Consider the following 26,889-nt stretch of genomic DNA (forward strand, 5'->3'; position numbering starts at 1 on the left):
TGCAGGCCCCTGCCGGAGCGGGCTGCGAAACAGCCCCGCCAGCTCACACGGGCTCCTGGCGGGGCGTGGGAAAAGCCAGCGCCTCCCGCAGCGAGCGGGGCGGGCAGGGCAGGCAGGGCAGGCAGGGGCCCCTCCGACGGGGCCGGGTGTGGGCGCAGCGTGCGCACAAGCACATGTTGCACCATCAGTGGGGTGGGGGTCGCGCGCCCCACACTCCCCCATCTGCTCCAGCCGCGGTCAGCCGGTCCCCAGGGCTGCTCTACCCCCCCATCCCGGTTTGGGGAGCAAGGACTGGCTGTGCTGCAGCATCCCCGCTCCCGTGGGACGCAGGAGCACGGGCGTCCCGCACCCTGGGGGGCCGGGGCAGCTCCGCGTGCGGGGGTCCTGGCTGGGCGGGGGGGGCCGTGACGCAGACGAGCCGCGGTGCTGCAGCCCCCGGCAGGCTGCGGGTGCCTGCTCCTGACGGCCGCGGGAGGAGCAGCGCGAGGTTGGCCAGCTCGTGCCACGGGCCTCCCGCGGGCAAAGAGTGGGACAAGCGGAGCCAGGCCGCGATGGCCATCGTGCGGGGCCCTGGCTGGGAGCTTTCTGAATTCATCTCGGATTCAGCAAATGGCTGTGGCTGGAGGAAAAGGGAAGGAACTGGACCGGGGGCTTCACCAGCAGCGTTTTCCTTTGGAAAGGCATCTCCTGTAAAACGTGAGCTGATGCTTTTTGCTTTGAAGGCTGCCAGGAGCATCTGGAAGGGCAGGCGGTGCTGGGGCTGCTCTGAAGCCAGTTTCTCTTTTGCTTTTGTTTGGCTCTTGTTTGGCCAAGCATCCACCCCACGCCCAGCACGAGCGGGCTCCCCAGTCTCTCGGTTTCCCTCGAAGCAGTGGCGACGTTGCTGCATTTTTGGTTCATCGGTGATGAGGGGCTCAGCGGGGCGGGGGCCGGCGGGGGCCGTGCCGCCGGGGAAGGGCGGCGGGAGGCAGGCCCTGCGCCGCGGAGGTTACACAAGAGCCCCGCTCTGCTGATGCTCCCAAAACCACAGATGATCTAATCTCCTGCAGCCTAACCTATCACCACCGTATCACATTTCCCCTCAAAACCTAATCCTGCAGAGAGCACCCGACGCCGTCCTGGCCCCGCCGGCAGTGCCCTTGCAGGAACATGGACGGGCGACTGCCCGGTCACACCAGCAGCCCCCGGGGAGCCGGCCGGCGGGGCTGGGACTGCAGGCACCGGGAGAGCGGGACCTGCCTCCCCTCCTCGGGAGGGCTTTTTCAGCCCGGGCGGCTCTGGGGCTGCCGCAGCCGCCTTCGGCTGAGCTCAGCCGCCGGCAGAGCCCTCGCTCCTCCTGACCCCAGCCCCGGAGCGGGAGGGCGGCCTGGGAGCCGCTCCGTGCCAGCCGCCCCGAGATGCCGGCCTTGTCTGGAGACTGTGGCAGCCTTGGTGTGAATCTCGCTACGGCGACCCCCCCCCCCCCCACGCGGCCAAGCTCTGGGCACTAATTGCACCCTGCAAGGGAGGGGAGAACGCAGAGAGAGAACGGCAGAAGGAGAGCCCTGGCGTGGTACTTCCTTCCCCAGCCCCGGCCCCGGCGGCTCGAGCTCTGCCACCACGTGCACCTCTTTCATCACCGCGGCTAATGTAATCGGGGAGCTCCAGTTCCTGCCCGCCGGCCCCACCAGCCTGGCGGTCACTGGAGCCCCATGGTCCGTGCCTGCCGGAGGGAGCTGCCTGCCCGGCAGCATCCCGGGATGCTCTCGGCATCACCCAGGCGAGGGGCTGGAGAAGCACCCACCTGCGGCTCCGGGCTCCCCGGGCAGCGGGGTCCGGCAGGGCTCAGGTACAGCCCCCGCGGCCCCGCTGTTGGCCAGGACGGCGCCTGCCTTTGCCGGCATGTGGGGTGCCGGGGCGTGCTCCAGCCCGCGCGCTGCCGCGCCGCCAACCGCCTGGCACACACGGGCCTCGCGGCAGATGTGAGCAGGTGTGGTTCAGGGCAGGGCTGCCTCCGCGCCGGGCCAGCACCGGCCCAGCGTGGCCAAGGTCTCCCGTTGGGAGCTGAAGGCGTTATGGGGAGACAAAGGTTTAATGAGGGGTTGTTCGGCTCTCTCTGATCCTTCCGCCCATTATCTAATCAGAGCAGGGCATTTAAAAGGCCACAGTGCAGGGTGAGTCACTTCCCTGGTCGGGGCCTCAGTTTCCCCACAGGTAGCGCGCCGGGCATGAGCTGAGCCCGTCTCCCCGCAGCAGCGTGTCTCGGCACTGGGGAATGCGGCACAGTGGGTCTGGCCCAGGGCTGGATTCTTCTGTCTGCTCTTCGCTCCGCACTGACTCACCCCCACCCTGGGCACAGCACCTCCCTCCATCCCCCATCCCTGAGCACCGGGGGGGTCCGGCAGGAGGGAGGGCGAGAGCCCAGGGTGCCGGGACATCCCAACGCCCGAGCGCCCGGCAGCACAGGGCACAGGTCAGGGGCACCCCCACCTCCGCACACGGCAGCTTTGCCTCTGCCGGGCCGCTGCAGCCCAGCCCCGTGGCAGTGCCGGTGCCGGTGGCACGCGGGGTCGGGCTCTCCTCCCCACCAGGATTTCCTGCCGCCGTTCCCAGAATAGGCTGTGGCCCCACATCCGTGGGGGAGCGGGTGACCCCATGCAGCCATCAGCCGGGAACCAGCCCTGAGCAGCACCAGGACCCGGGGTCAGGCATGAGGCGAGGTGGCAGCACCGGCGTCCCGCAGCCGGGGCCACGTGGTGGGACTCGTGGCGGTGCCCCCTGCCCCAGCCGGACCCCGCCGGTGCAGGGAGGGCCGGCCGGGCGGCTCCGTCACCGTAAACAGGAACTGCGGCTGGGGGGAGAGCGCAGCCGGCCGGGAAGTGAGGGGGTGCGTGCGCCCATGACGGGATGTGTGTGAACGGCGCGAGCCGGCGTCCGGCCTGGCCGGGGGGGAGCGTGGGTGGGGGTGCAGCACCCACCTGGGCGAGCGTGCATGGGTGTGAGTGTGCGCACACGCACGGGAGCGTGTGTGCCCGTGTCTGTGCAGAGTGAGCACGTGTGTATGAGCACGAGTGTGCATGTGTCCGGCTGGGGCGGTGCCGCCGGCGGGGTTGCACCCGCGTGTGCAGGGACGAGGCCAGGAGGAAGCGCCTCCTCCCGTCCCCAGCCCGCCCTGGGTCGGGGTTTCCTGCGGCACAACCCACCCGCGGGGCTCCTTTTCCTCCTCCCCAGTTCAGCTGCTCCGGTGGGTGCCGGCCCCGCCGGGGGGTCAGAGGTGGCGCTGGGCAGTGGGGCCGTGTGCGAGTGTACCCACGTGCCCGTGTCAGCACCGTCCCGCGCTGCGCCAGAGGCAGCCAAACCCACGGTGCCATGCGGCTGCCAGCCACCCCGCCGGCCCCCGGCCCCGCCAGCAGCAGCCCCGAGACCCCGAGGCGGTGATGGGGAGGCCGGGCGGAGGGGTGCCCGCGGCGCCGGGCTGGCACCGTGCCCCCCGCCTGGGTGAGGTTCCCACATTCCTGACGCGGCTCCAAGTGGAGCCGTGGGCAGGCGCGGGGCGGGGATGCCACTGCGCTGAGTGTGCGCCTGTGTCAGTGCGTGGGGCAGCCCGGTGGGACATGCCACCCCACGCCCCCCCGCCGGCCGCCCCACGCGGGGCCCCATGCCGGCATCGTCCCCGGCCCCTGGCACACGCCTGGGCTCTGCAGGATCCGTCCCACACGGCCCCGGCTCTGCCTCTGCCCTTGTGCAGGCAGGATTTGGCAGATGCCGCATGGGCAGCGGGGTCGGGCCCCCGCGGGTGGGCTCGCTGCCTGTCGGTGCCCCCCGCCAGCCGGCCGTGCCCCCGGGACCCCCGGGCGGGGGCACCGAGCTCTCCCCGGCCGCGGGGCAGGGTGGAGGGGTGGGCGGTGAGGATGCTGCGAGCCAACTGTATGCCCCACAGTGGGGCAGCCGGACTACACCCCCCACAATGCACTGCGGGACACACTGGCCCCACCCACTCTGGGGTGGCCTCGGTGCATTATGGGGTGGGTAGTCCCGGGGGTGGCCAGGCTGTGGGGCCACCCGGGGGGGTGTGATGGGGTCCCGGGGTCTGCGATGGGGGCACCACTGCCTCCACTCTGCTCCCGTGGAGACCCTGTCCATGGCGGCAACGCTCCCCTTCCCCGGGCGATGCCGATACCAGCGGGCGGCCCGATATCCCGATATCTCCCCCCCCACCCCACCCCCCCGATACTGGCAGGGGCAGCTTCGGGGCGAGGGGGGAGCCGTGGCTGCGGGGCCGAGGGGATCAGCCCCGGGACGGCGGCAGAGGCACAGTGCGGTGCGGACGGTGCTGGCTGCTGGCCAGGGCAGCCTCGGCTCCGCTCTTGCCCAGGCTGGACCACAAACTGCCCCAGCCAGCCCCCATGGCGGGAGCTGAGGGATGGGATGGGATGGGATGGGACGGGACGGGACGGGACGGGACGAGACGGGACGGGACGGGACGGGACAGGACGGGACGGGACGGGATGGGATGGGATGGGATGGGATGGGATGGGATGGGATGCAATGCGGGGGTTTTACTGTTCCCCCTGATTCCTGAGCCTGGGTCACCCCAGGAACAAGGTTCAGCCTGTACCCAAGGACGCTACCGAAATCCTGGGTCCTTCCCCTCCCCAGGGCTGGCAACTTACTTAGGCATTTCTAATAATAATAATGATAATAACAATAATAATAACAACAACAACAACAAGCTGAGTTGTCATCTGACTCCTGGAGCCGGTGATTTAAAGCAAACCAAGAAATGTCATGGCGTCTGCAAAAAGCCACGCGGCGCTGAGCTGAGAGCGGGGCTGGGCCCAGCCGCAGGCCCGGCCCGGCTGGGAAGGGGCTTTCCATGGGAGGGAGGGGTGCAGGGTGTCAGGGCTCCCATTCCTCTCGGCCGTGATGGGTGGGGGTCCGTGCCCCGGGCGCCCCTTCCCACGCTGGCAGGGACTGGATGCCCACGTTTCCAGGGCTCCCCGGGAGCAGGGGCCGGGTCCTGCCCTGCTGGGGGGTCTCAGCCCCCGGCCCGTGCCCAGGGGAGGGTCCCGTCTGTGGGCACGACACGGCAGCGTGCGCCCGCAGTTCTGATGCAACCACCAGGACCTCTCCTGACCCGCAGTTTCTGCAATTGCCACACCGCCTCTGGCACTCGGCGCAGGTGCCGGGCTCCTGCGCGGGCTGGGGTGCAGGACGGGGCTCGGTGCCGGGAGCCGGGGTTCCCCCTGCCCGTCCCAGCGCAGCTCTGGGCTGAAGCCCAGGCGGGGAGCAAGGCTGGGGAGATGCCCCCAGCCCCACGGGGGCTCCAGCCGCTGCCAGAAGGCCGGCCGCACGCTGACCCAGGGACGCCGAGCAGGGCTGGGGCCAGCCGGCTGCCTGTGCCCGGCCCCGGGCGCAGCTGGGCCGACCTGCCCGTGCGCTGCTCCGGCTGGCGAGGGGGGAGAGTCGAATCTCCGCTCCCGCCCGGCCGGGGGTGCTGGCCACGGGCCAGCACCGTCAGGGGCTGGCAGGGAGGCAGCGGAGCCGAGGGCAGGGAGCTGCTCGCCCTGCGTCAGCAGGGACGGAGAGCTCAGCGTCCCGAAGGGGACCGTGAGCTCAGGGAGCCCAGAATAGCCCTGGCCTCACCGTGGGCAGCGGGGCGATGGCCTGGCACAGCCAAGTATGGCCCACACCTGGGCCCGCGGCGCTGCTATATCCAGAGGGATTCACCATCCTTCCCGGGGCCGGGGCCAGGCGCAGTGACTCTCTGTGGTGACTCCCCCTGCCCCAGCCCCGCGTGTCACAGCTGGGAACTGCCTCATCCCGGGGTCCGGCGGGAGCCGTCCAGCCCTGCGCTGTGCTGGGGTCCCCCCCGCCCGCGGGGCGGCTCGGGGTGCCCAGCCCCCACGCCCAGGTGGCTGCTGGAGCCGCTCCAGGGGTGACTTCATCTCCGGGGCTCCCCTGGCCTCAGCCGGGCCTGAGGCCGCGGTGACGGGCAGAGCCCCGGGGGGTGCGGGGTGCCCCAGAGCCAGGGCACGGCAGGAGAGGCCAGGCTGGGCCACTGGCTCCGGCTGCGTTGGGCCGGCAGCCGGAGTGTCCCCAGGCTGCGACGCCCGGACGTGCTGCCAAGGGCCACCAGGACATGTCCCCGAGAGCCGGGAAACACATGGAGCCGATTGTGTGTTTCTAAGGACACGCCTGGGTGTTTACAGCCCCGCCAGCGTCACCGGCACAGGCACCGCCATCCTACCCAAGGACACCCCATGCCCGCCACGAGCCGCCCGCCACGGCAGCCCTGAGCCCGGCGGGACGGGGGGCTCCGGCCGCGGGGGCTCGTGCCTGGCTCTGTGCCGGGAGGGTGGGGATTGCCGGCTCCTTACTCACAGCAGCAAGCGATGGCTCACCTGAGCGCGCCGGGGCGACGTGAGTCACCGCTCGCCACCATGACTAAGGCTGAGCCGCTCGGCCCCGCGGGGCTTGGGGGACGGGGAGGGGGAGCCGGGACCCCCAGCCGGCAGCCTTGCGCCTCCCCCACCATGGCAGCACCAGCGGTGCCTGGCGGGCGGAGGTGAAGCGGTTCGGCTGCACCCTCCTGCCGGGGTGTGCCCCGCGTGAGCCCTGCCGCTGGCCCCACGCCTGTGGGAACGCTCCCACTCGCTGCCGGCGGCTCCGCGGCGAGGCCCCGGCCGGGCACCGTGCAGCTGGGCCCCCGCTGCCTGCGCCGTGCCCGCCGCCGGCGGCTCCTTCGCGGCCGCACCAGCTCTGCTCCCCGCGGGCGTGGGGTCGCTCCCCTTCCCGGGCTGAGGTCCTGGCGAAGTCGTGGAGGAAAAGGGTCCCCGTCCACCCCGCTCCCCCCAGGCTGCAGCCCTGCGTCCTCTGCAGCCACGGGAGCGAGAAACCCCCTTCTTCCCTCCTCTCCCAGCTCTGCCCGAGCCGGCGTCAGCTCTGCCCTAATCCCATGACCCCGCGCCTGCGAGGGGAACGCAGAGACTTGTGATAAAATCCCCGTTTGCCAAAGCTGTGAAATCAGCCAGGAATTCAGTCCAAAAGGGGAAAAAAAAAAAAAAAAGAAAGAAAAGAGAAAAGCTGCTGCCCGGGGCTGGTGGGGGATTTCCCCAAAGAAGGAGGGCTGGGAATTCCCTTCCTTCGAGGGACAGGACTTCCAAGAACCGGCCCCCGAAAGATTCAGGGCTCCCAGCTGAAGCCGGGGCCGGCGGGACGGGGCAGCGCCAAGGGAGGTGGAGGAGCCGACGCCGCCGTCCTGCCCCGGTCCACCCTTGCACCGGGAGGCGCACACCAGCCGGGCCCCGTGGGAAGCGGCCCCGCGGGACCCCAGGTAAGCCCCTCTCCTCCGCCCCGGCGCCCGCGCTGCCCGCGCTGCCCGCGCTGCCCGCCCCGGTGCGTGTGAGCCGCCGCGGGGGCTGACCCGCAGGGCCCAGGTTCACTAAGCGGATTGCGGGAGCTGCGTGTGGCCTGCAGCGGGATTTGTGTAGGTATTTGCTCGTCGGATGGTCTCTCCCCAAGCTGCTCAGCCGTGCGGGGTTTGGAGAACGCTCCCTCTGGAGACGGCAGGAGCCTCCGATGCCGCACAGCAATTATGCCCAAGTCTGACTGTAATCTTTAACGATTTATTCCCAGGGCAACACAATAAACTAAACACACAAAATCTAGGCTGCTGGGAATCCTGGGATCTCCCAGCTTGTGTCTCTGGAGGCTCCGGATATCTTCAACCATACTGAAATCTGCACATACTTCCTAAAGCACCAGCTCCCGGAGTCACGGGACTGCCAGAGGAGGTGAGCTTCCTCCCAGGAAGGAGATGGAGCCGTGCAGGGAGCGTGGCGACCGGGAACGGGGCTCCTCAGGGCTGTGAGGACGCGGGGAGATGCCCTGCCCTTGGGGCACGGCACGCTTTGCCAGCAGACCCGAGCGGCCATGCTCCCAGCCAGCGCCGGAGCAGCTGCCCCAAGGCCGCGATGTCCCCTTGTCCCTCCCCGCAGATCCGGGCTGCAGGGCTGTGAGCCGGGGGCTGGTGGCCGGGCCCTGCTCCCCAAGAAGGTGGCTCTGCGGTGATGCCTTGCCCCCACCACGGCCCCTCCTGGTGCACAAGCCCGAACCGTGGCAGGGCCAAACCTGCCAGGGCCCAGCCGCCTCCTCTCCTCGCTGCTCCAGGGGCCTCACCCCACACACAAACTGCGGACGCGGCCCCCGAGGGGCAGCTTCGCAGGCGCGGGGCTCGGCAGCTCCCGGGGAGAACAATGGCGCGTCCCTGCCCCGGCCCCTCTCCCAGGGACAACAATGGCAGGAGCCGGAGCTGGAGCCGCCTGCGCTCGTCTCCCCCCTGAGAGCCCGGAGGGGGCTGGGGCGGGCGGGGGGCTGCGGGCCGCCCCTCCCTCCCAGCCCCGCTCTGCTCCTCGCCCGTGGAGGGGCCTCGCTCCCACCCCAGCGCGGCCCCGGCAGCGATCTGCGCCGACCCCAGGGGAGGCCTCTGGCAGCGAAACAGCCGCAGCATTTTGGGGTGGCAGAGAGCTCCCCCGGCCCCCCCGGGCCCCCTTTGCTGCTGCCTCGTGGGCCGGGATGCGCGGCCCCCTCCCTGCCGCGGAGCGGCCGCCAGATCCCCCCAGCTGCTTTGTGTCGCGGTGTGCCAGGGCATTGTCTGCGAGGGAGCGACCCGGCGGAGGCAGCCCGAGGTCACGCAGCATCTCCCCAGCATCCTCCCTGCAGGCCAGGGCGGCCGCCGGCCCGCAGACCCCGGCCCGGGGGAAAGCGGCCTCTGGCTTCTGCTCGGGGCCCCGGGCCGTCGCCCCCAGCGCTGGCGGTACAAGGGCCCGCTTCTCCTCTGCTCCAAAAAATTGCGTGGGGCTGAGCCTTTGTCCTGGCTGTGAAGGAGGTGGTTGGGCAGAGGGAATCCCTGGGGGAGGGACGGCCCAACCTCGCTATTAGACATCAGAGAGTCTCCACCGGGAGCCGCTTTGAGGCTCAGCTCCCCAGGAGAGCCCAGCCCAGCGGTTCCCTGCGCATGGACTGACTTTGACCCCGGTGACGGGGCACCCGGGTGGGGAGAGGTGTCCGGGCTGTCCCCTCTGCGCGCCCCCAGGACGGGGGTCCCCCTGCCTGCCCTGCCCGCCCTGCCCGCCCTGCCCGCAGCGGCCCCCGTGTGCAGCGCCGAGCGCTTGCGAGCAGCGGGGGCAGAGCCGGGACCGGGACCCCCGGAGGGGCCGAGCCGCGACCCCGGGAGGGGCCGAGACCCCCCCGGGCGCCGAGGCCGGGAGCAGGGGGGCGCCGAGCCGGGACCCCGGGAGCAGGACCCGGGCCGGGGCAGGGGCTGGGACCCCCAGGGCAGGGCCCGGGGCCCGGGACCCCCCGGAGCCGGGGCGGCCGCGTCACCTGCCGGGGCCCGCTGAGGCCGGGGCCGGGGCCAGGCCGGTCCCTGCCCCCGCCAGGCTCCACCCCGGGCGGTGCGGGATAAAACTTGGGGCACCTCCCCGGCAGCTCCGCGTCAGGGCTGCGCTCGGACCGGCTCCAGCGCTCGGGAGGGGGCACCGCGCCGCGCCGCACCGCGACCCCCGCCCCGGGGAGCCTCTGGGGTCTCTCGCTCGCTTCCTGCCGCCGGAGGCAGCGCCAGCCGCGCCGGGGAGCCGCGCTCCGGGCTCGGTGAGTGGGGCCGGGGCTGGCTGCGGGCGGGCCGGGCCGTCGGGGGGCGCGGGGCCGGGGCGGGGGGGGATCCGCGGACCGGCGCTGCGCTCGCTCGCTTTGCCAGGAGCGGGCGGGGTGGCCCCGCTTCCCCGGGGGGACGCACGGCAGAGCCGCCCCACTGGCGGTGGCCGGGACCCTCCGGTCCCTCAGGGCTTTGCCCGCCCCCGGGGCCCGGGCAGCGGGGCCGGCTCCCCTCGCTCTGGGTGCCGGGGCCCCCGAGCGCGGCCTCCCGGGCCGGAGGGGGGGGGGGAGCGACCCCTCGCCCCCAGCCCCGCCGCGCCGGGGGCGCTGCCCGGGCTGCTGCGCTCCGCACCGGCGGGCGGGCCCCGGGGCGCGTCGCGGCCGGGCTCCCCGCTGTCTCGGCGGGGGCTCCCCGGGCCCCCCCCGGGCGCAGGAGGCGCGGCGGGGCCGGCAGGGGGCGCCCGCGCTTTGCTGACTCATGGCCCCCCCGGTTCCCCCCGGGGCCGGGCCGGGCCCCGCCGCTGCCCGGCGGCCGTGCCCCCCCCGGGGCCGGGGCTGGGGGTCCCCGCTGCGGGATTTGGGGGGGTGGCAGGAGCGTGCGGGGGGGGGGCAGCCCCGCGTCGGGGCAGCTCCCCGCATCCCCGTAGCTGTAACGGCGTCACCGGGAGGGTGATCGGGCGGGTGTGACCGGCCGCGGGTGACTGTGCGTGTGTGCGTGTCCCCCCGCCCTTTCCGCCTCGGTGTCCCCGCGTCACTCGGCTCCGGCTGCCGCCCGGCCCCGCGGGCGGTCCCCTCCGGCCGCGGCCTCCTCCGCTGCGGGGGCCGCTCACCGCCCCCGCCGCAGCGCTCCGGGCCGCCGCCTCCCCGTGTCCCGCGTTCACCCCTGCGGGCCTCGCCGCCCAGCCCCGCCGCTCGGGGCCCGGCAGCCCCCCGAGAGGGGCCGCGCCGTGGGGGGGCCGGGGGGGCCCTGCGCCCCCGCCGCGGCCCCGGGGCCCCTTTGTTGTGCGGCCCGGGATTATGAATGGCTCCGGGCGCGGCGCGAGGGCGCGCGGGGGGCGGGGCGGGGGCGGGGCCGCGCTGCCGCGTGGGCGGGAGGAATCCGGCCGGGCCGCCCTCCCACCGGGCCACGTGGGGAGCCTACGCCCGCTTCCTATTGGTCGACACCGCGGATGTCTGGGCGCTGGACGCGCTCCCATTGGCTGCGGCCGCCGGAGGAGCCGGAGTGAATGAGGGCGAGGCCCCGCCCGCGGGACGTTGCTACATTGTAACTTCCCCCCGCTCCCCCCCCCCCCCCCCGCGGCGCTTCCACGGCAGCGGCGGCGGCGGCGGCTGCCGGTTCGGCGGGTCCGGCCCCAAGCAGAGGGGGGAGCGCAGCGTCCTCCGCGCCTCCCCGCCCCTCGCCGCGGCCTCCGGGCCCGCACCCCGCCCCCAGAAACCCCGCACAGAAAGGACGAGCGGCGGAGAGGAGAAAGAAAGGAGGCAGCAGGCAGAGCAGGCAGGGCAGGCAGCAGGCAGGGCAGGCAGCAGGCAGCCAACGCCGCTTCCACCGCCCCCCTCCCGCAGGCAGCCAGCGCCGCCTCCCCTCGCCCCGCGGCCCCGCCAGTAGCCGGCGGAGCGGGAGGAGAACGGGAGAATTTTTTCCGTTTTTGCTCTTTTCTCCCTTTCGCCTGGGCCGCGGGGGCCCGGCCGGTTCAGCCCGGCCCGGGAACCGCTCCCGGAGCGCGCCCGGAGGAGCCGAAGCGGAGCCGGAGTCCCGTGGGTACCGGCGGGGCGTGCGGCGGAGCGGGCCCCGCTCCCTCCTTTGTCCGCTCCCCCGCCGCGTTCCTCCGGCACCGACCGCCGCTCCCCCCGCAGCTCGGCGGATGGACCCGCAGCCCGGCGCCAGGAGCTGCAGCCGCGGGGCTCCCGCCTGCGAGGTGGTCCCGAACGAGCCCCCCATGAACCTCTACATCAACACCACCACCGGGACCCGCTATGAGCTCTCCGTGCCCGCCGAGGAGACGGTGGAGGGGCTGAAGCGGCGGCTGTCCCAGCGGCTGAAGGTGCCCAAGGAGCGGCTGGCTCTGCTGCACAAAGAGAGGTAGGGCTCGGGGGGGCCCGCCGGGGTCCCCGGCCCCCCCGGCGGCAGGGCTGGGCGCGGGGGCGGCCCCCTCGCACCGGGCTCGGCACCGCACAAAGGCCCCCGCCCCCCTTCCCCCTGCCCGGCCCCATTCCTCCGCGGGTCGGGGGGGAGCGGCCCGGGGGGCCGCGGGCGGGGGCGAGCCGGGGCGGAGGGAGGGAGGGAGGGAGGCTCCGGGCCGTGCCGGGAACCGGAGCGCGGCCGCCGCCCCCTCGCTCGGCCCTTGCCGGGGCTCCTTTGTGGGCGGCGGGCCGCGGCCGTGCCCCGCGGGGGCCCTGCCCTTTGTTCTGGGCTCAACTTCGGCGGCGGCGCGGCCCGGCGCCCCCGAGCCCCCAGCGCTGGGAGGGCCGGGGGCGGCGGGGGGGCCCTTTGTCTGCCGGGGGCCCGGCCGAGGGGGCTGCGCGGCCCCCCCCCGAGGGGAGCGGAGCGGAACCCGAGGGGGCCCCGGCTGCCCCGCGCTGCGCTCAGCCCCGGCCTGCGATAACTTAAGGAGCCGGGCCCGGGCTGGGGAAGGGGAGGGGGGGCCGTGAACCTCTGCCGGCACCGGGGGGGCGCGTCCCCGTGCCCCCCCCGCGGGCGGGTTTCCTGTGCCACGAAGCCCCCCGGCCCCTGGCGGCTCCTCGCCTGCTCCCTCGCCCCGGCGGCACCGGCTCGGCCGACGGCTGCAGCCCCCCGGCCCTGCCCCGCGCCTCGCTTGCACCCTGCGCGGAGCAGGGGCCCCCCGGCACCGTGTGCGGCCCCCGGGGGGGGGCAGCGGGGGGCTGGGCTCCCCTCCCGCCTGCCGGGCGTCGGAAAGCTTGGGGTGGGGGGGCTTGAGGGGGCTGGGTCCCCTGGGAGCAGCCAGGCTCGCGGCCGCTGTCCCCCCCACCGAGGCTGCGCTGACCTCGCCTTTGGCATCTGTCTCCTCTCCCCCACAGTCGACTCAGTTCTGGAAAACTGCAGGACCTGGGGGTCGTGGAAGGAAGCAAGCTGACGCTGGTGCCCACCGTGGAGGCCGGCTTGATGGTAAACGGCCTCTTTCTGCCGCTCCCTCCCCGCCTCCCACTCGTCCCCATCTATTATTAAAGCCCCGGGCGAGGATGTGCTGGCAGCCCTGCGGCTCCGCTGCCCCAGCCCTCGCTGAGGAGGCAGCGCTGGGCTGGGCACGGCAGCAGGTTTAATATTTCACTGCTTTCTCAGTGTAGAAATAGTGGAAGTGACATGTCATCCCTCCCCTCCTGCCGCACAGACGCCCCCTCTTTCTCTGCATTTGTAATGTTAATCCCCCCCCTCCTTTTTTTTCCAGTCCCAGGCGTCCAGGCCAGAACAGTCGGTGATGCAAGCTCTGGAAAGCTTAACTGAAACTCAGGTGAGAGGCTCGATGCTGGGGCACCCGTAGAGACAAAGGAGGCTCCGCGGGGCGGTGGGGGGGACGGGACTGCCGTGGCCCGGCTCCTCTTCCTCTCCCAAAAGGCTTTGGTGTTTCGTGCCTCGCTTAGGTTTCACCTTCAGAAGGGGTTGGGAGCGCTGAGGGTGGCGCCCGGGGCGGGCACCGTCATCCTGTGCAGCACCGAGCGCAGGGAGGTCCCACGCTGCAGCGCTCGCAGCCCAAACAAGCCGGCAGCGGGGAGGGCAGAGGCGCTGGGAGGTGAAGTGACTCACTCAAGGTCACGCAGCAGGTCGGCGGCGGAGCCAGGCGGCCCAGGGCCCTGCCCGGGGGCGCGGGGCTGCAGCCCCCCCCAGCCGCCCATCCCGCGCCGCAGAGGCAGGGCTGGCTGCCCGCCCCGCGCTGGGGACCGGGGCTGGCGGCGTGCACCGAGGGGGGCCGCTGGGCCACGCTGGGGGCTCATGGGGCTGCAGAGCCCAGCTTTTCCTCCCAGTGCCCAGAGGGCTCTTCCCCCTCTCCTTGGAGCCGTCCTTGGGGGGGAAAATTGGCCGTGCCCGGGTGTTCTGGTGCTCTCCCTGTGCTGGCTCGGTGGCCTTGGGCTGGGGCACCGGGTGGCGAGGAGGGGGCGCGGGTGGGGGCGGGGGGCGGCGCTGGCGGGGGCTGTGTTTAGAATAACCGTGAAGTTTCTTGGCGGCTGGCGGGGCGGCCTCCAGCGCGGGAGGTGTCATGGGCGGGGGGGTCCTCCGCCCGCGGCGCGGGGAGGAAGCGTTCCCAGGGCTGGGTGAGCCGCCACGGGTGCGCACGCAGCCGCCGGCTGCCTGCCGCGAAGGTGGAATTTACCCCCAGCTGCGCAGGCCCTGGCTTCTTTGTTTTCAGTCTCTTTATTATTGCTGTTAAACTCTTTCCTTCCTTTCCGGCCAATGCTGCAGCTCTTTTTTTTTTTTAAAAGGTTGGGGTTTTTTGTTTATTTTTTTTTCTCCCTGCCGTGCTGACTTTGGAGAAGGGGGCCAAGCTCCCCACCGTGCTGCGGCTCGCCCAGGGCCATACAGGGGGCTTGGTGGGGGCACGGCTGTGCCCCCCGTGGGGACGTGGCGAGGGACAGGGCTGTCCTGCGCGTGGGGACCTTTGCTGACTCTTGGTGCCCTTGGCTGCCTGAGATGACCTTGACTTTCGGCAGCTGGTTTAACCCTGTGTGGGCCAAGGGGGTGAGCTTGGACCAGGAGTCCTGTGCTAGAGGCTGGCTCTTGCCTCTGCCTTCCCCTGCCGGGGTCCCCCGGGCCCCGTGGAGCCCAGTTTGCTCGCAGGGTGCTGCCCACCCCAGCTGGGGTGCAGAGCTGTGGGAGGGGGCTGCCTCTGGCAGCCTGACCCCGGGGGTCCCGGTGTGCATCCCAGCCTCGGGGCTGCAGCCGTTTCTGGGGGGCCTGTGCAGCTCCCCGCCGGGGTGGGCGGCGAGGTGGGATGCACTGGGGAGCAGCAGGGCCAGGGAACCCCCGGAGCTGCCCAGAGCAGGGGGGCTTGGGGTACCCCCTGCATCTTTGGGGGCTCCCATCGGGCAGGCGGCCCTGGTCCCTCCCGGCCAGGCACGGCAGAGGAGTGGTGCGTGGGCTACGGTCTGGTGGCCCAACCGGGGCTGGTGGCTGCACCGTGCCGCCTGGTTTTCCCCTCGAGTCTCTGCCAGGCAGGCCGGGGGCCTGGCAGCCGGGGCGTGCCGCGGAGGGCGGGTGGCGCTGGCTGCGGGAAGCGGCTCCGCGCCTCCCTGCCCACTGCAGGTTCCTCCCGGGTCGGTGATTCAGGAAGCTGGGGCTGTGCAGGAGGAACCGCCAGCACCTGGGGGGCGGAGGGGGGGCAGGAAACCACTCCTCTCATTCATGCTTTGCTCGGCTCTGCCTGCGTCACGCATCCTCCGGCAGCGCAGGGAGAGCTGCGCCGGCTTCCTCTGGGGGCGGCGGGGCGCCGGGGCACTGCCACCCCCTCCCTGCCCAGCTGCCTTGGGGAAGCGGCTGCGGGGCAGGAGGCGACGCTGCGCCCCGGCCCAGCGGCACGGGGTCTTCCTGGAAGGGCTTCGCCGCGCTTCCTTCCGCCAGGCACGCTCGGCGGCTGCCCCCGCTTTCCAGGGAGCCGTGCCCACGGCCCCGGCACGGCAGCGCCTTAGCAGGCAGCTGGCGTTTGGTCCTGCAGCCTCAGCTCTTCCTTCCCCCAGTCCCCCTGCCCGATTGTGGAGCAGGGGAGGGGATGGGGACGCATCCTGCCCCGCCAGCGCGGCTCTGCCAGGGCCAGGGGCTGCGGCCAGAGGAATGCGGCCGAGGGGCTCTGGCCCTCTGCCCTCCTTGGCATGGAAAAACCCCCAAGCAGTGGCGCGAGCGTCTGGGCGGTGGGACCCAGCTGTCAGCCGCAGCTGCGCCCGGCTGGAGTGTGCGTTGGGAGCCCGCAGGGGCTGGGGGGGGCGTTTCCTGCTCCCCCCTCGTCCCGGGCCCACGCTGGCCGTTCCCCTCCGGATCTGCCGGGAACCCAGGCGGGCAGCATGCCTGCCTGCCTGGTTGGGGGGTGCTGCTCTCCTGCGCGGGGCAGGGGCTGGCCGGGAGCAGCTCCCGCTCTCCGCCAGCCCGGGGCGGGGGGGCCCGCGGGTGTCTGGGGCTGGGGGCCGGGGTGACACGGGGCCAGGCGTTGGAGCGAGACGGGAATGCGGCGTTCTCTGAGTCATCGGCGTTTCTGAGAAGCAGCCGGGAGACACTTGCCCCATCCCTGCGGGCCCTGAGCCCAGCACGGTGCAGCCGGATCCCCTCCTAAGGCTTGGCAGGGTCCTGGGGGACCCCTTGGCATGGGGGCTTTGGGGGGCCCAGTGGCCCCGGACCCCTCGGCGGGGCTGTCCCGGCCCCCATGGCAGTGCTGGCTGGGAGGGACGGGGTCCTCCCCGGCCGGCCGTGGGCGGCCGAGCAGGCGGCTGGGTGGGACGTGTTTGCATTGGAGCGGCCTGGTTTCGCCGGGGGGGTTGGCAGCGGCGTGGGGGCGGGCGCTGGGAGCCCCGGAGCTGTGCTCCCGCTGGGCCGGCCGCCCTGCCTGGGGTGCCGCGGGGACCGAGCTGGCTCAGCGCTGCGGCCGAGCCCCCGGCTGCCTGGGGGGTGCAGTGAGCCGGGACCCCCACACCTGGGGAGGAAGAGGTTATTTTTATTGCTGCTGGGAGCGTCCAGCGGCACAGGCTCGAGTGGGTTTGGGGTGCTCTGGTTTCTCCCGACGCTTGCGAGGGGTCAGGCAGGACGCAGGCAGGGCGCAGGCAGGTGTGAGTCAGATGGAGCGGGGAGGCGGCCTCGGGTGCTGGCTGACGTCAGGGGGCCCCGGGGAGGTGTGCGGGGCTCCCCCGGGCAGACCTCGGCACAGAGCGAGGGCAGCCGGGACGCCGGGGTTGGTGGAGGGTGGCAGGAGCTGGTGTGGGTGCTCCTGCCCCGGCTGCCTCCCCCTGCGCACGGGATGGGGCCAGGAGGGCTGCGAGCAGACCCTGCTCCCCACTCGGGATCTCGGGGGGGAGGGAAGGATGGGAGCTGCCCTGCCCGTCCTGGGCGCGGGGCTGGGCTCTGCTGGGTGGCAGGAGGGGGCCGGTCCCCTTCCCCAAACACGATCTCCGTGCCCCAGCTGGGAGAACGGCGTGTGGACCCCGGTTTGGGGGTCTGTGGGGTCCCCGTGTTTGTGCCCCGTGGGAAATGTCCCACCTATGCTGGCTCCGAGAGCAGCAGCAGGGCCAGGGTGGTCCAGCAGCCGTGCGGGGGCCGTGCCAGCCGCTGCCTGCTGCTGCCTGCCCTGGCACTGCCGCCCGCAGAGGGCTCTGTGCAGGAGTCGTGACGGCTGTGCTGGTGATGCCGGGGAGGTTGTTGTGGCTGGAGCTGGGGTGGTCGTGACCGAGCGGTGGGGACGGGGCGCCGTGTTTGTGGGGACGGTGCGGCACCACGGGGGCACGGAGCTGCCAGTTGGGCACACATCCATCCCCAGCTGCTGCAGGCAGGGAAACCGAGGCAGAGTCCGAGCTGTGGGGCAGGACAGGGGCTGGGGTGACGCTTTCCTGCGGCCAGGTGCTGTGTGCATTCACACGCGTGTGCGCACGCCTGTCGTCCTCTCCCGCCCCCTCGCCCCGTAACCTCCGTGTCCAGAGCTGCAGTGTCTCCTTCACGCCCACCTCTTCCTCTGCAGCCTCCGCCTGACATGCTCGGGGCTTTGCTGCTGGTATTTTTAAAGCTGCTTTTCCCACGGCTTCTCAGAACCGGCCTCCGCTGGAACGGGGCGCGGGGGAGCTGGGGGGGCCGTGCTCTGCAGAGGTGCCGGCCCTCGGCTGGGGAGGGGGCGGGGGCCAGGGGGGCGATAGGGCGCGCAGCTCTGCGGGTGCGTTTGGGACCCCTCGCCTTGTCCTGCCGCGGGCGATGGCTGCGCCCCGAAGGTGCTGGTGGGGGTGTGGGTGGGTGACGTCTGCCAGGAGCCGTGCACGGCGCTGCACGTGACAGGCTGGGAAAGCCAGTCCTTGCTGTGCCCTAGAATAGCTCGGCTGGGGGGGGCGGCGGTGGCGTCATCCCCATTAGCTGTGACCCAGTGTCCTGCCCACAGCCCTGCCTGTGCGTGAGCCTGCGCCCTTCAGCCGGCCGGGCTGGCGGGGGTGAGTGGCTCGCCCCCCCAGCAGCACACGTGAAGGCACGGGGGGGCTCGCCGCTGCCCCGGCCCCCCCAGCAATGAGGGGATGTCAGTGGTACCGGGGGGGCTGCCCCGTTCCCTAGCAGAGATGTCGAGCGATGTATGCGTCCGGGGGGCTGAGGGGGGAGCAGGTGTTGGGGATCGGGGTCCCCTCCGCAGCCACGACCTGGGCAGGGTCAGGCCCTCGCTCTTGTCTCGGTGCTGCAGCTGCTGCATCACCTGCCTGCGACGGAGGCCTCCGGGGCGGGCAGGGGCAAATCCTGCCTGTGCAGCCGCTTCGCCAGGCCTGCCCCCCCTTGGGCTGCGTTTGGGGAGGGAAGGGGGAGGTGGGCTGCCCTCCCCTGCCTTTCCTGCCTGATAGCCCCGAGTCCTGGCAGCGGGCACGGCAGGGACCAGGCATGTCCTCACCTGCCCCCTCCCCGTCCTCCTGGGAAGGAGCTTGCTGCCTGTGCCCCCCGCACCCTCTCTGGGCTGGCCGGAGGAGCGGCGCTGGCCCCGGGGGCGGGCGTGCAGCTGCATGGCGGCCCTGGCTGCGGCCCCTGCCCGGCCCTGCCCGCCGGGCGCTGGCGGGAGCGCCCCGGCTGCAGCGGGTTCGCTGCCGGGGAGGGCAGGCGGGCACAGCACGGCCGTATTGTGCTGGGAGATGAAGGGTGGGGAGGGCAGGAGGGAGAAAAATAACCCCCCGGCGCCATCAGCTGATGGAGCTGGCACCGGGCTGGGGTCGTGTGGGGACAACGGCCGGGCTCGCCTGCCTGCCAGGCTGGCGCGGGAAAGGGCTGCGGGGAGGGGGTCACCGCTGCCCTGATGACCTGTCCCTACGGCTGCGTTGCCCCGGTGAGACCTGTGGGGGCAACAGCCGTCCCCCTGCTCGGCACGGGGGGGCTCCATGCAGTGGGCTCGCCGTGTGCCAGGGCTGACAGGGCTCCTTCTCTCCCCAGGTCAACGACTTCTTGTCGGGACGGTCCCCGCTGACCCTGGCCCTGCGGGTGGGCGACCATATGATGTTCGTGCAGCTCCAGCTGGCGGCTCAGCAGAGCAGCGGGCAGCTCCAGCACCGGCACGTCATCGCCAGCCGGGGCGAGGCGGGGGCCGCCGCCAACCCCCACTGCCGGACGCTGCACGGCAGCACTGGCTCCGGCTTCGCCCGCATCCCCGTGGTGCCCGCGTGCCAGCAGAGCCCGGCTCCCAGCCCCGCGCCCGCCGCGCCGGCCCCCCCCATGTACTGTAACGCCCCCCACCCCGCTCCCGTCACCGCCGGGATGTTCCGGTCGCACGGGGCCAGCACGCAGACGGTGAACAGCAGCGTGGTCTCCTCCTGCTCAGAGGTGAGTCGGGCCTGTGGGGCTCCTGGTGCCTTTGGGGCAGGGGAGCAAAGCCGTGCACTTCCCAGCCCTGCTGTGGCCATGCCCTTCCCTGCCTCAGTTTCCCCACACGTGGAACAAGGGTGTTCCCCTGCCCGGTTTGCAAAATGCCTCCAGGTCCTGGGGAGGGGCTCCGGGACAGCGTGGAATCCACGCTCTTACTGTGCTCATCTTCAGACCCTGCCTGTCCCCACGGCCGGGCAGGAGCTCCCTGCCAGCACTCGATGCTGCTGCTTCCCTTTCCCCCTTGCACAGCACAGCTGGCCCGGGGGGGTGACTGTCAGGACCCCCAGGGCTGGGGACACCAGTGCACAGAGGGGTGGCACAGCCACAGTTCTTTGTGTCCTGGTAAAACTGGGGCTGGTGATGCCTGTTGGACCCTGCTCCCTGCCCGGGGCTGCTGTGGGGGCCTCCTGACCTGGCCTGGCTGTTTGGGGGGGGCAGAAGGGCTAGAGTAGGGCTGCGTGCCCCCCGGCGCGCCGGGGTCCCCTGCCCGGAGGTTGATCCCGCGTCTCTCCCGCCCGCCCAGGTGGACTGCGGCACCCGCGGCAGCAGCTCCCCGGGCAGCAGTCCTGCCCCCACGGCCCGATCCCGCAAACCCGGTGCGGTCATCGAGAGCTTCGTCAACCACGCGCCTGGGGTCTTCTCAGGGACCTTCTCTGGTACGTGATGCTGAGCCTCCCTGGGGGCCGCGGCGGAGGGTCTGGGGGGGGCTGCGGGTCTGGGGGGGCCTGTGCGTCTGGGGAGGCTGCTCGTCTCACACCCACCTCTCCCCCCTGCAGGCACTTTGCACCCCAACTGCCAGGACAGCAGCGGGCGGCCGCGGCGGGACATTGGCACCATCCTGCAGATCCTGAACGACCTCCTCAGCGCCACGCGACACTACCAGGGCATGCCCCAGTCCCTGACGCAGCTCCGCTGCCAGACGCAGTTCTCCTCCTCCTCCTCGCCCCCCGCCTCCCCGGACCTCGCTACCAAAACTACCTCAGAGCCGCTGCCGGCGGCCGCGGCCTCCCCGCCCCTGCACCCCGTCGTCCAGTGCCAAAGCCAGATCCGGATGTGCAAGCCCAGCGGTAAGCCCGGCTGCCTCCGCGCCTCGTGTGGGAGGGGGCCGCTGCTGGCCCCCGGGGTCTGCTGAGTGCCAAGGGTGCCTCGAGCAGCCGCGCTGCCTGCGCGCTGCCCGCACGTTGTGGCGGTGCCCGGTGCCAGGAGCCCACTGGGGTTTGGGTTTGGCGTCCGTGGTCTGTCCCGTCCCGCTTGGGTCTGTAGGTGTTTGCAGCCAGGATGGGCAGAGGGGCTGGGGAGCCCCTGCAGCCCGGCACCCTCCGCAGGGTGGCCCCCTTCTTGTGTGGGGTCACTCCCCACCACAGCCCCTGCTCCCGCAGAGCCCCGTGCTGCTGGTTTTCAGGTAAACTTTCCCCTGTAACGACTGGCCAGGCACCCCGAGGCTCTGCCCTGCTCCTGCCTGCAGCAGAGGGAGCAGGCAGGGGGCTGGCAGGCAGGATGGGGCAGGAGCCAGTGGCTGGGAGGGGGCTGGAATGATTGACAGGTGTCAGTCAGGGTGGGGGCCCTGGGGCTTTGCAGGGTCTCTGCAGGGGGGGAGAGGTTTGCTCTTGCCTGACCTTGACCCTGCAGAGGTGGGGGTCTGGGGGGATCCCCCCACCCCTGCCCTGGCCCTCCGCCGCCTGCAAAACCCTGTGGAGACAAAGGATCCCATGCAGGGGGCACCGGCGGGGCTGGCAGAGCTTGGCCGGGCGCAGGCGGCTGCGGTGTCCCCGTCTCTGTCCCTGCTCCCCCGGGAGCTCCGGCCCTGGCCCTGCCGCGTGGGCGGAGGTTTTGGGGGGGGGGGGGACGGACCCCAGGCTCCTCGCCCACCTCCCCGCTTGCAAACCTGCCGCTTTGGGGGCAAAGGTGGGTTTGGCCGGGGGGTGCAGACCCAGCAGGGCGCAGAGGGCGGCTCCCGCGCCCCCCGGGCAGTTGCGGGGTGCACACCTGCACGCCCCGAGGCCGGAAGGCGCCCGGAGGCGCCCGCCCCGGCCACCCCGCGATTTGCTTAAGAGCAAAGAAGTGAAACCGCCGGTGCCGGCCGGGGGGGCTCGCCCTCCCCGCGGGGTTTTCTCTTCCTTCTCTCCCGGCCGAGGGGGGTCCAGGCCCCCGCCGGGGGTGGTGGCGTGCTGGCTCCCAGCCCTCGGCGACATGGCCAGGGCCCTGGTGTGCCAACGCGGCCGACCCGACCCTGGGGCTTCCCGGGGCCACCTGCACCTTGCGGCGGGGTGTGTTGGTGGGGGGAAACCTGCCTGCCCCCCCGGCCGGGCTCACCCCGCCGGGCCTGGGCCCCCTCATCCCCTTTGCATGTTTTTGCGCCGCTGTGAAATTCCCAGCAAGGGAGAGACGCCCCAAACCTCCGCCAGCCCCACACTGCGGCTCGGGGACGGGGCAGCCAGCAGCCAGCCCTGGTGGCACTTGTGGCAGGGCCACACGGGTGGCTCTGCTCCGTGCCAGGACCCCTTCTCTCCTGCCTGCCCCTCGCTGGGCTTCGCAGGGGGCTTGTCCCCCCCTTTCTGGCGTGCATTGCCATCCGTGGTCTGGAGGGCGACGCTAGAGCAGCGTTTGGGGGCTCCTGGGGCTGTGCCAGGGGCCACAGCCGAGCGTGGAGCATGGGGCTGCCCCACCGCTTTGGGGGGGCCACGGTGGGCTCTGTCCCCACCCCCACAGCAGCTCAGGCCCCTGCTGTGCCAGCCGGGGAGCAGTGGGGACGGTCGGGCTGCGCTCTGCCCTGAGGTCAGAGCCACGTTGTGGACGTGGGGCCAGACCGGGGCTTTACCCACGGGGTTCACGTGGGGCTGTTGGACCAGCGGCACGCAGTGCTGATGGTGCAGCCACGTCCCTGTCCTGGGGTGACTGCATGGGGGAAACTGAGGCAGGAGGGAAGCAGAGCAGCTCCATCCCCTTTGTGTGGCTTTACTGTGTCCCCGCATGTCCCAAGACCCCCTCCCAGCCACTGTGCGTGGGGGTTCGGTGCTCCCGGCCCCCTGCCCGCTCCCGCCACAGCAGCTCTCCCGGCCAAGTTTGTTCTGGAGCGGGATCCCTTTTTTCCTCTTTCCCCAGCGCTGGAGCTTCAATTGTTCATCCTCCCACGCGCCGCAGCGAGGCCGGGCCCATGCCGGCTGCCGTGCCGCGGCGGAGGGGGCGGCTGGGCTGGCGCCTCTGCTCCCTCACTGGGGAAATGCCCCCCTTTGGCAAAGCACCGCAGAAAGGGGCTTCTCCCCCATGGGGACCAGCCCGGTGCTGGCCGTCCCGCGGGCTGGCGGGGACCCCGCTTTGGGGGTGTCTGTGCATCCCTGCCGGCGGCTGTGCCGTGGGATGCTGGGGGTGGTGGGGCTGCATCCCCCCCCGTGCGGGGAAGGTCAGCCCCCCGTGACCCCCCGCCACCTTTGTCGTTGCAGGGGACCGCTTGCGGCAGACGGAGAACCGGGCGACACGCTGCAAGGTGGAGCGGCTGCAGCTGCTGATGCAGCAGAAGCGGCTGCGCCGGAAGGCTCGCCGGGACGCCCGGGCCCCCTACCACTGGCTGCCGAACCGCAAGTCCAGCCGGACCAACAGCAACAGCAGCGTCTCCAGCGAGGGCAGCCTGGACCTGGACTTCGAGGACTCGGTGTGGAAGCCGGAGGTCAAGGCGGACATGAAATCGGAGTTTGTCGTAGCATAGAGCCGTGCCTGGGGGGGCCCCGGGGCCGCGGACTCTGCCGGGGGGGCCCCGCTCCCGCCGCCCCGGCTGGCGGTGGTGTCATTTCTGTTGTCATGGGCCAGATCTCCTCTAGATTTGCCATCTCCTGCGACCGGACGCCTTGGGGCTGACCCTGCCCGCGCCGGGGGAAGCGTATCACGGGGGGCGGCCGGGGCAGCCTCCCCCCCACCCCGGCTTGGCTGGGTTTGGGGAGATGGGGGGAGCAGGCAGGAGCCGCTGGCCCCCTCCCGCATCCTCTCTGGCTGGGAGCGGGGGGTCCTGGCACCCGGGGGGTCCCTGGGGGCTATCGAAGCTGCTGCTTTGCTGTGAAGAGGGGTGCAGGGGGGGGCCCTGGCCCCCCAGCGTCCCCCCGGCACGGGCAGGAGGAGATGAAGTCTCTTTCGGAGGTGCTGGGGCCCCCCCGGGTTTGGGGGCCGTTTGTTTTCCTTCCCTTCTATATGTAGCATTGCTCAGCTGCGGGGCTGGGACCCCCCCGGCGGCTGGGGGGACACGCGTGTGCCTGGGCGCCGCCGGCCCCGCTGCTGCAGCCGGGGGGGGCTTTATTTTGGGGTGGGTTTTCATTTTGTTTTCGGAGGGAAAAGAAATGGCACCTTCCCTCCGCAGCTGAGACCAACTTCCGAGTCGCTGGACTCCTTCCCACCCGCCTCTTGGTTGGTTGGATTTTCTTTTTTAACTTAAAAAAGGAGAAGAAAAAAAAAAAAAGAAAAAAATAATGAATAAACAAACCCAGTACTCGGTCATGGCTGTCTGCAAGCCGTGGGGCTAATATTTATAGACATTAATTACCCGACTGAGCCAATACTGACATAGTCTTGCATAGGCCGTAGAAATCCTTTTTCTTGTCCGACTTTGATTTTTTTTTCGTCAGGAGATCTGTGCAAATAGAGAACCCATGTGATGTGTTTTTTGTCTGTAAAAGTCTTTTTTGTGTGTTTCAGGGAGGGAGGGCGGGGGGGAGAGCGAGGCTTTCGGTCTTTAATATTTTATTTTTTATTTTTGAAATAAATTTGGGCAGTCTGGATGTGACCGTGCCTGCCGTTGCCGTCATGTCGGGGCGGGGGGGACGGGGCGGCGCGGGGCAGCCGTGTGCCGTCCTCCCGCCTGCGGCACCTTAACGTTGTGAGCCTCTGCTCCTGCACAGCCCTGCGCACCTCCAGCCCTGCACATATGTGTTTGCACACCCTGCGCACATGCGTGGCCACGCATACCCTACCTGTGCACGCGTGTGGCCACGCTCAGCTCTGCGCATCTGTGTGCGCGCAGCTGTGTGCATCCCCACGCCCAGCCATGCACGCACGGCCGTGCGTGTGTGTTCAGCCCTGTACACATGTGCCCACAGCCACGCACACGCATGCGCCCAGCTCTGCGCACACACTCCTGTACAGTCGTGCACCCCACACCGCAGGAGGAAGGGAAACCCGAAAGGGGAGGGGGAGGTGATGGAGCTGCCCCTTCTTCCCGGGACCGGGGAATGGGGCTGGGGTCCCCTCGCCCTGGCCACCCATCTCGGTGCCCGGCTGCAGGGACGGGACAGGGCCGGCGTTCCCACCCCTCGCTGGACCCCAGCCTGCGGGGCTGCGTGGCGCTTGCCCGACTGGGTGAATCGGGTCCTGTCCCACCGGCCGCGCTGATGTGCTCTGCCACTGCCCCAAGGAGCCGGGCCGGTTCCACCAGCTGGGCCAGCCATGGGTGCTGGCACCCTCTCTCTGCACTGGCCTCGCCAGCCCTCCTGTGTCACGGCGGGGTGGCCACAGGCCGGGGCGGAGGGGTTGGTGGCTGCAAACCCACTGTGGCCCCGATGCACCGGTTCGATTCCCAGGGCCCGGCACAACCGTGCCTCAGTTTCCCCACCTGCAGCTGCAGGTTTGTTTCCCCGTGGCTTTCCCCCGCCCCGGGGAAGGTGACGGGGTGGGGATGGCCCTGGGGACGTGCGTCAGCACCATCCCATCCGCGGGCGCCTGCTTCCCCCAGCCCCTTTCCCTCCTGGGGTTCCCGGGAGGAAACTGGTGGGGGCCGGTGGGGCTCAGGGCGCCAGTGGCCGCGTGGTGCCACGACGGGGGACGCTGTGGGCCGCAGCAGCCCCCGCGCTGTGCTCCTGTGCCCAGCGCAGGGACGCGGTGATGTGGTGGGCATCGGCACTCCCAGGGCCCTGGCGCTCCTGGGGTGGGGGAAGCCGGGCCCCAGGGGAACGGGGGGGCTGAGCTGCGGGGCTGTGGTCTGGGGGGAGAGCGGGAGTATCCCCCCACCCACGGCCCTCCGGGGCTGCCTATGTCCCCAGCCCTGACCCCAGCACCCTGTGCGTGTCCCATCTGCCACCTCCCCATCCAGCCCTGTCCCCGCGCCCCAGGGACCTGGAGGAGGAAGCTGGGGAGGGGGGACGAAACGGAGCCGCACGGGTGCCCCAGCACCCTGCGGACAGGACAGGATTGCCCAGCTGGGACCGGTGGCTCTTCCCGTGCAGGGACACCTGGGGGCCCAGCCACGGGGCTGGGGGGGCCGCGCCGGACCCCGAGCCCCCGCGGGCAGCCGAGCGCCGGAGGAAGCTGGGGCCGGGAGAGGAAGTGGCTCAGGTTCCTGCGGTGACATGTGCCGCACCGGGCGTCCCGCTGCCAGCGCCCCGCTTTGACGTCATTTCGGGTAGAGCGAGCCCCGGGCCGCCCCCCCGACACCCCCGGCCCGCGCCGCTCACGCCAAATTTGGCAACGGGAAGAGGAGCCGCTCGCCGCGCCGGAGCAAACGGCAGAGGCCTTTTAAGGCAATCGCTGCCCAGCCGGGCACACGCGGGGGACACACGCACGTGGGCACGCTCACGCCCGCCTGTTTGCACGCGGGCACGCTCCTGCCCGGCTGCTCACGTGCACACACCTGTGTGCAGAGGGAGACAGACAGGCAGCTGTGCACCGGGACACACGCAAACGGCCGCACTGCGGGTGGTCCCCGGGGACCCCGACCCCCGGCGCAGCCCCGCGGTCCCGACGTCTGCTACCGTCCCGCGGCCCCAGCGCAGGGTTTGGGACCCGAGGGAACGGGGGAGCAGTGGGGCCGGGGGGTGCTGCAGGGTCGGTGGCCGGGGGTGCGAGCTGTGCATGGGGCAGGCCTGGCCCCAAAGCACGGCATGGCACGGCACAGCACGGCACGGCATGGCACGGCACAGGCTGGCTCGGCACAGTGTGCTGTGGCGTGGGCACCCACAGGAGGTGTCTGCGGCACAGCAGGAGGCAAGCTGGGACACGGGGCGCCGCATCGTGCCGCGCCACCGGGGTGACATCACTGCGCCCGGGGCCGGCAGATGCTGGTGATAAAGTGGGGGGGTCGCGGGCGGCAGGGCGAGGCCGGGCAGAGCCGCGCTCACTGCCCAGCCCAGGCGTCCGGGCGCTTCGCACCTCCCCGCACCCCATCCTGCCTCCTCCTCCTCCTCGCTGCCCCCAGCCCTGCCCCGGCGCTGCTGCGGGGCCAGGCCCACGCCAGCGAAGCTGCACTCAGCCCAGTCCTCCCAGTATGGAGCAATCCGGCAGCGCCAGCGTCGCGCCTTTGGTGTGGTGCCCGCTGGGGGGGCAGCATGGGTGTCACCCTGCGGGCGGGCGTCCCTGCATGCGGGCGTGTGCTTGCACAGGGCGGGGGCTGCGCACGGGTGGGCGTTCGCAGACGGGCGCGCACGGGGCTGCGTGCACTGGGGGTGCTGGGGGGGTGCACGGGGAGCTGTGGTTGTGCACACACAGATGTGCGTGCTCCCAGCACGCCCCTGCCGTGTTTCAGCCCCTGGGGAGCGACCGTGCCCCGGCCTCGGACATGCGCGGCTGCAGCTCCCGGCAGAGGAGCGGGTGCCCCCCCAGTGCCCCGGGGTCGGGCCCAGGGTGCAGCCCACGGCCCGGTGAGCATGGAAACACCCAGCAAACGCCCAGCAAACAGCCCGGCGGGGCCTCGGCCGTGGGCCTGGGGCAAATATTTGCCTTCAGTGGTGCAGCCCTGCCGTGGCAGGGTGACCTGA

The 26,889-nt window shown here is 71.7% G+C and overlaps 2 protein-coding genes across 4 annotated transcripts; one reads left to right on the top strand and one right to left on the bottom strand.

Annotated features, from left to right (window-relative positions):
• Positions 1–9,464: 9,464 nt before the first annotated feature.
• Positions 9,465–23,841, top strand: MIDN (midnolin). 3 transcript variants are annotated; one of them, XM_087769604.1, is made up of 8 exons: positions 9,465–9,633; positions 11,491–11,716; positions 12,673–12,760; positions 13,041–13,103; positions 18,731–19,117; positions 19,683–19,815; positions 19,936–20,226; positions 22,600–23,841. In XM_087769604.1, the coding sequence occupies exons 2-8, from the start codon at positions 11,499–11,501 to the stop codon at positions 22,860–22,862; spliced, it is 1,443 nt and encodes a 480-aa protein (XP_087625730.1). In that variant the 5' UTR covers positions 9,465–9,633; positions 11,491–11,498; the 3' UTR covers positions 22,863–23,841. The 3 variants fall into 3 exon arrangements, with proteins under 3 accessions (XP_087625730.1, XP_087625729.1, XP_087625731.1); XM_087769603.1 differs by lacking the exon at positions 9,465–9,633 and adding an exon at positions 10,946–11,391; XM_087769605.1 differs by lacking the exon at positions 9,465–9,633 and having other exon boundaries at positions 11,398–11,716.
• On the bottom strand, positions 13,819–18,311 carry LOC148054318 (uncharacterized). The gene is made up of 2 exons (XM_087769286.1): positions 18,201–18,311; positions 13,819–14,977 (listed from the first exon to the last, which is right to left on the bottom strand). Exons 1-2 carry the CDS (start codon positions 18,309–18,311, stop codon positions 14,015–14,017), a joined length of 1,074 nt encoding a protein of 357 aa, XP_087625412.1. The 3' UTR covers positions 13,819–14,014.
• Positions 23,842–26,889: the final 3,048 nt, after the last annotated feature.

This window comes from Nipponia nippon, unplaced genomic scaffold (assembly GCF_047370975.1).
Source record: "Nipponia nippon isolate SJK-2023a ecotype South Korea unplaced genomic scaffold, ASM4737097v1 scaffold_31, whole genome shotgun sequence".
Classification (NCBI taxonomy): Eukaryota; Metazoa; Chordata; class Aves; order Pelecaniformes; family Threskiornithidae; genus Nipponia; species Nipponia nippon.

Bases quoted from the DNA above. Each gene is read 5' to 3' on its own strand.
- MIDN (XM_087769604.1), top strand. From the start codon at position 11,499: ATGGACCCGCAGCCCGGCGCCAGGAGCTGCAGCCGCGGGGCTCCCGCC. The intron at 13,104-18,730 runs GTGAGAGGCTCG...TTCTCTCCCCAG, and splicing joins AAAGCTTAACTGAAACTCAG to GTCAACGACTTCTTGTCGGG. The intron at 19,118-19,682 runs GTGAGTCGGGCC...CCGCCCGCCCAG, and splicing joins TGGTCTCCTCCTGCTCAGAG to GTGGACTGCGGCACCCGCGG.
- LOC148054318 (XM_087769286.1), bottom strand. From the start codon at position 18,311: ATGCAGCTGCACGCCCGCCCCCGGGGCCAGCGCCGCTCCTCCGGCCAG. The intron at 14,978-18,200 runs GTGAGGACATGC...GAATGAGAGGAG, and splicing joins GGAGGACGGGGAGGGGGCAG to TGGTTTCCTGCCCCCCCTCC.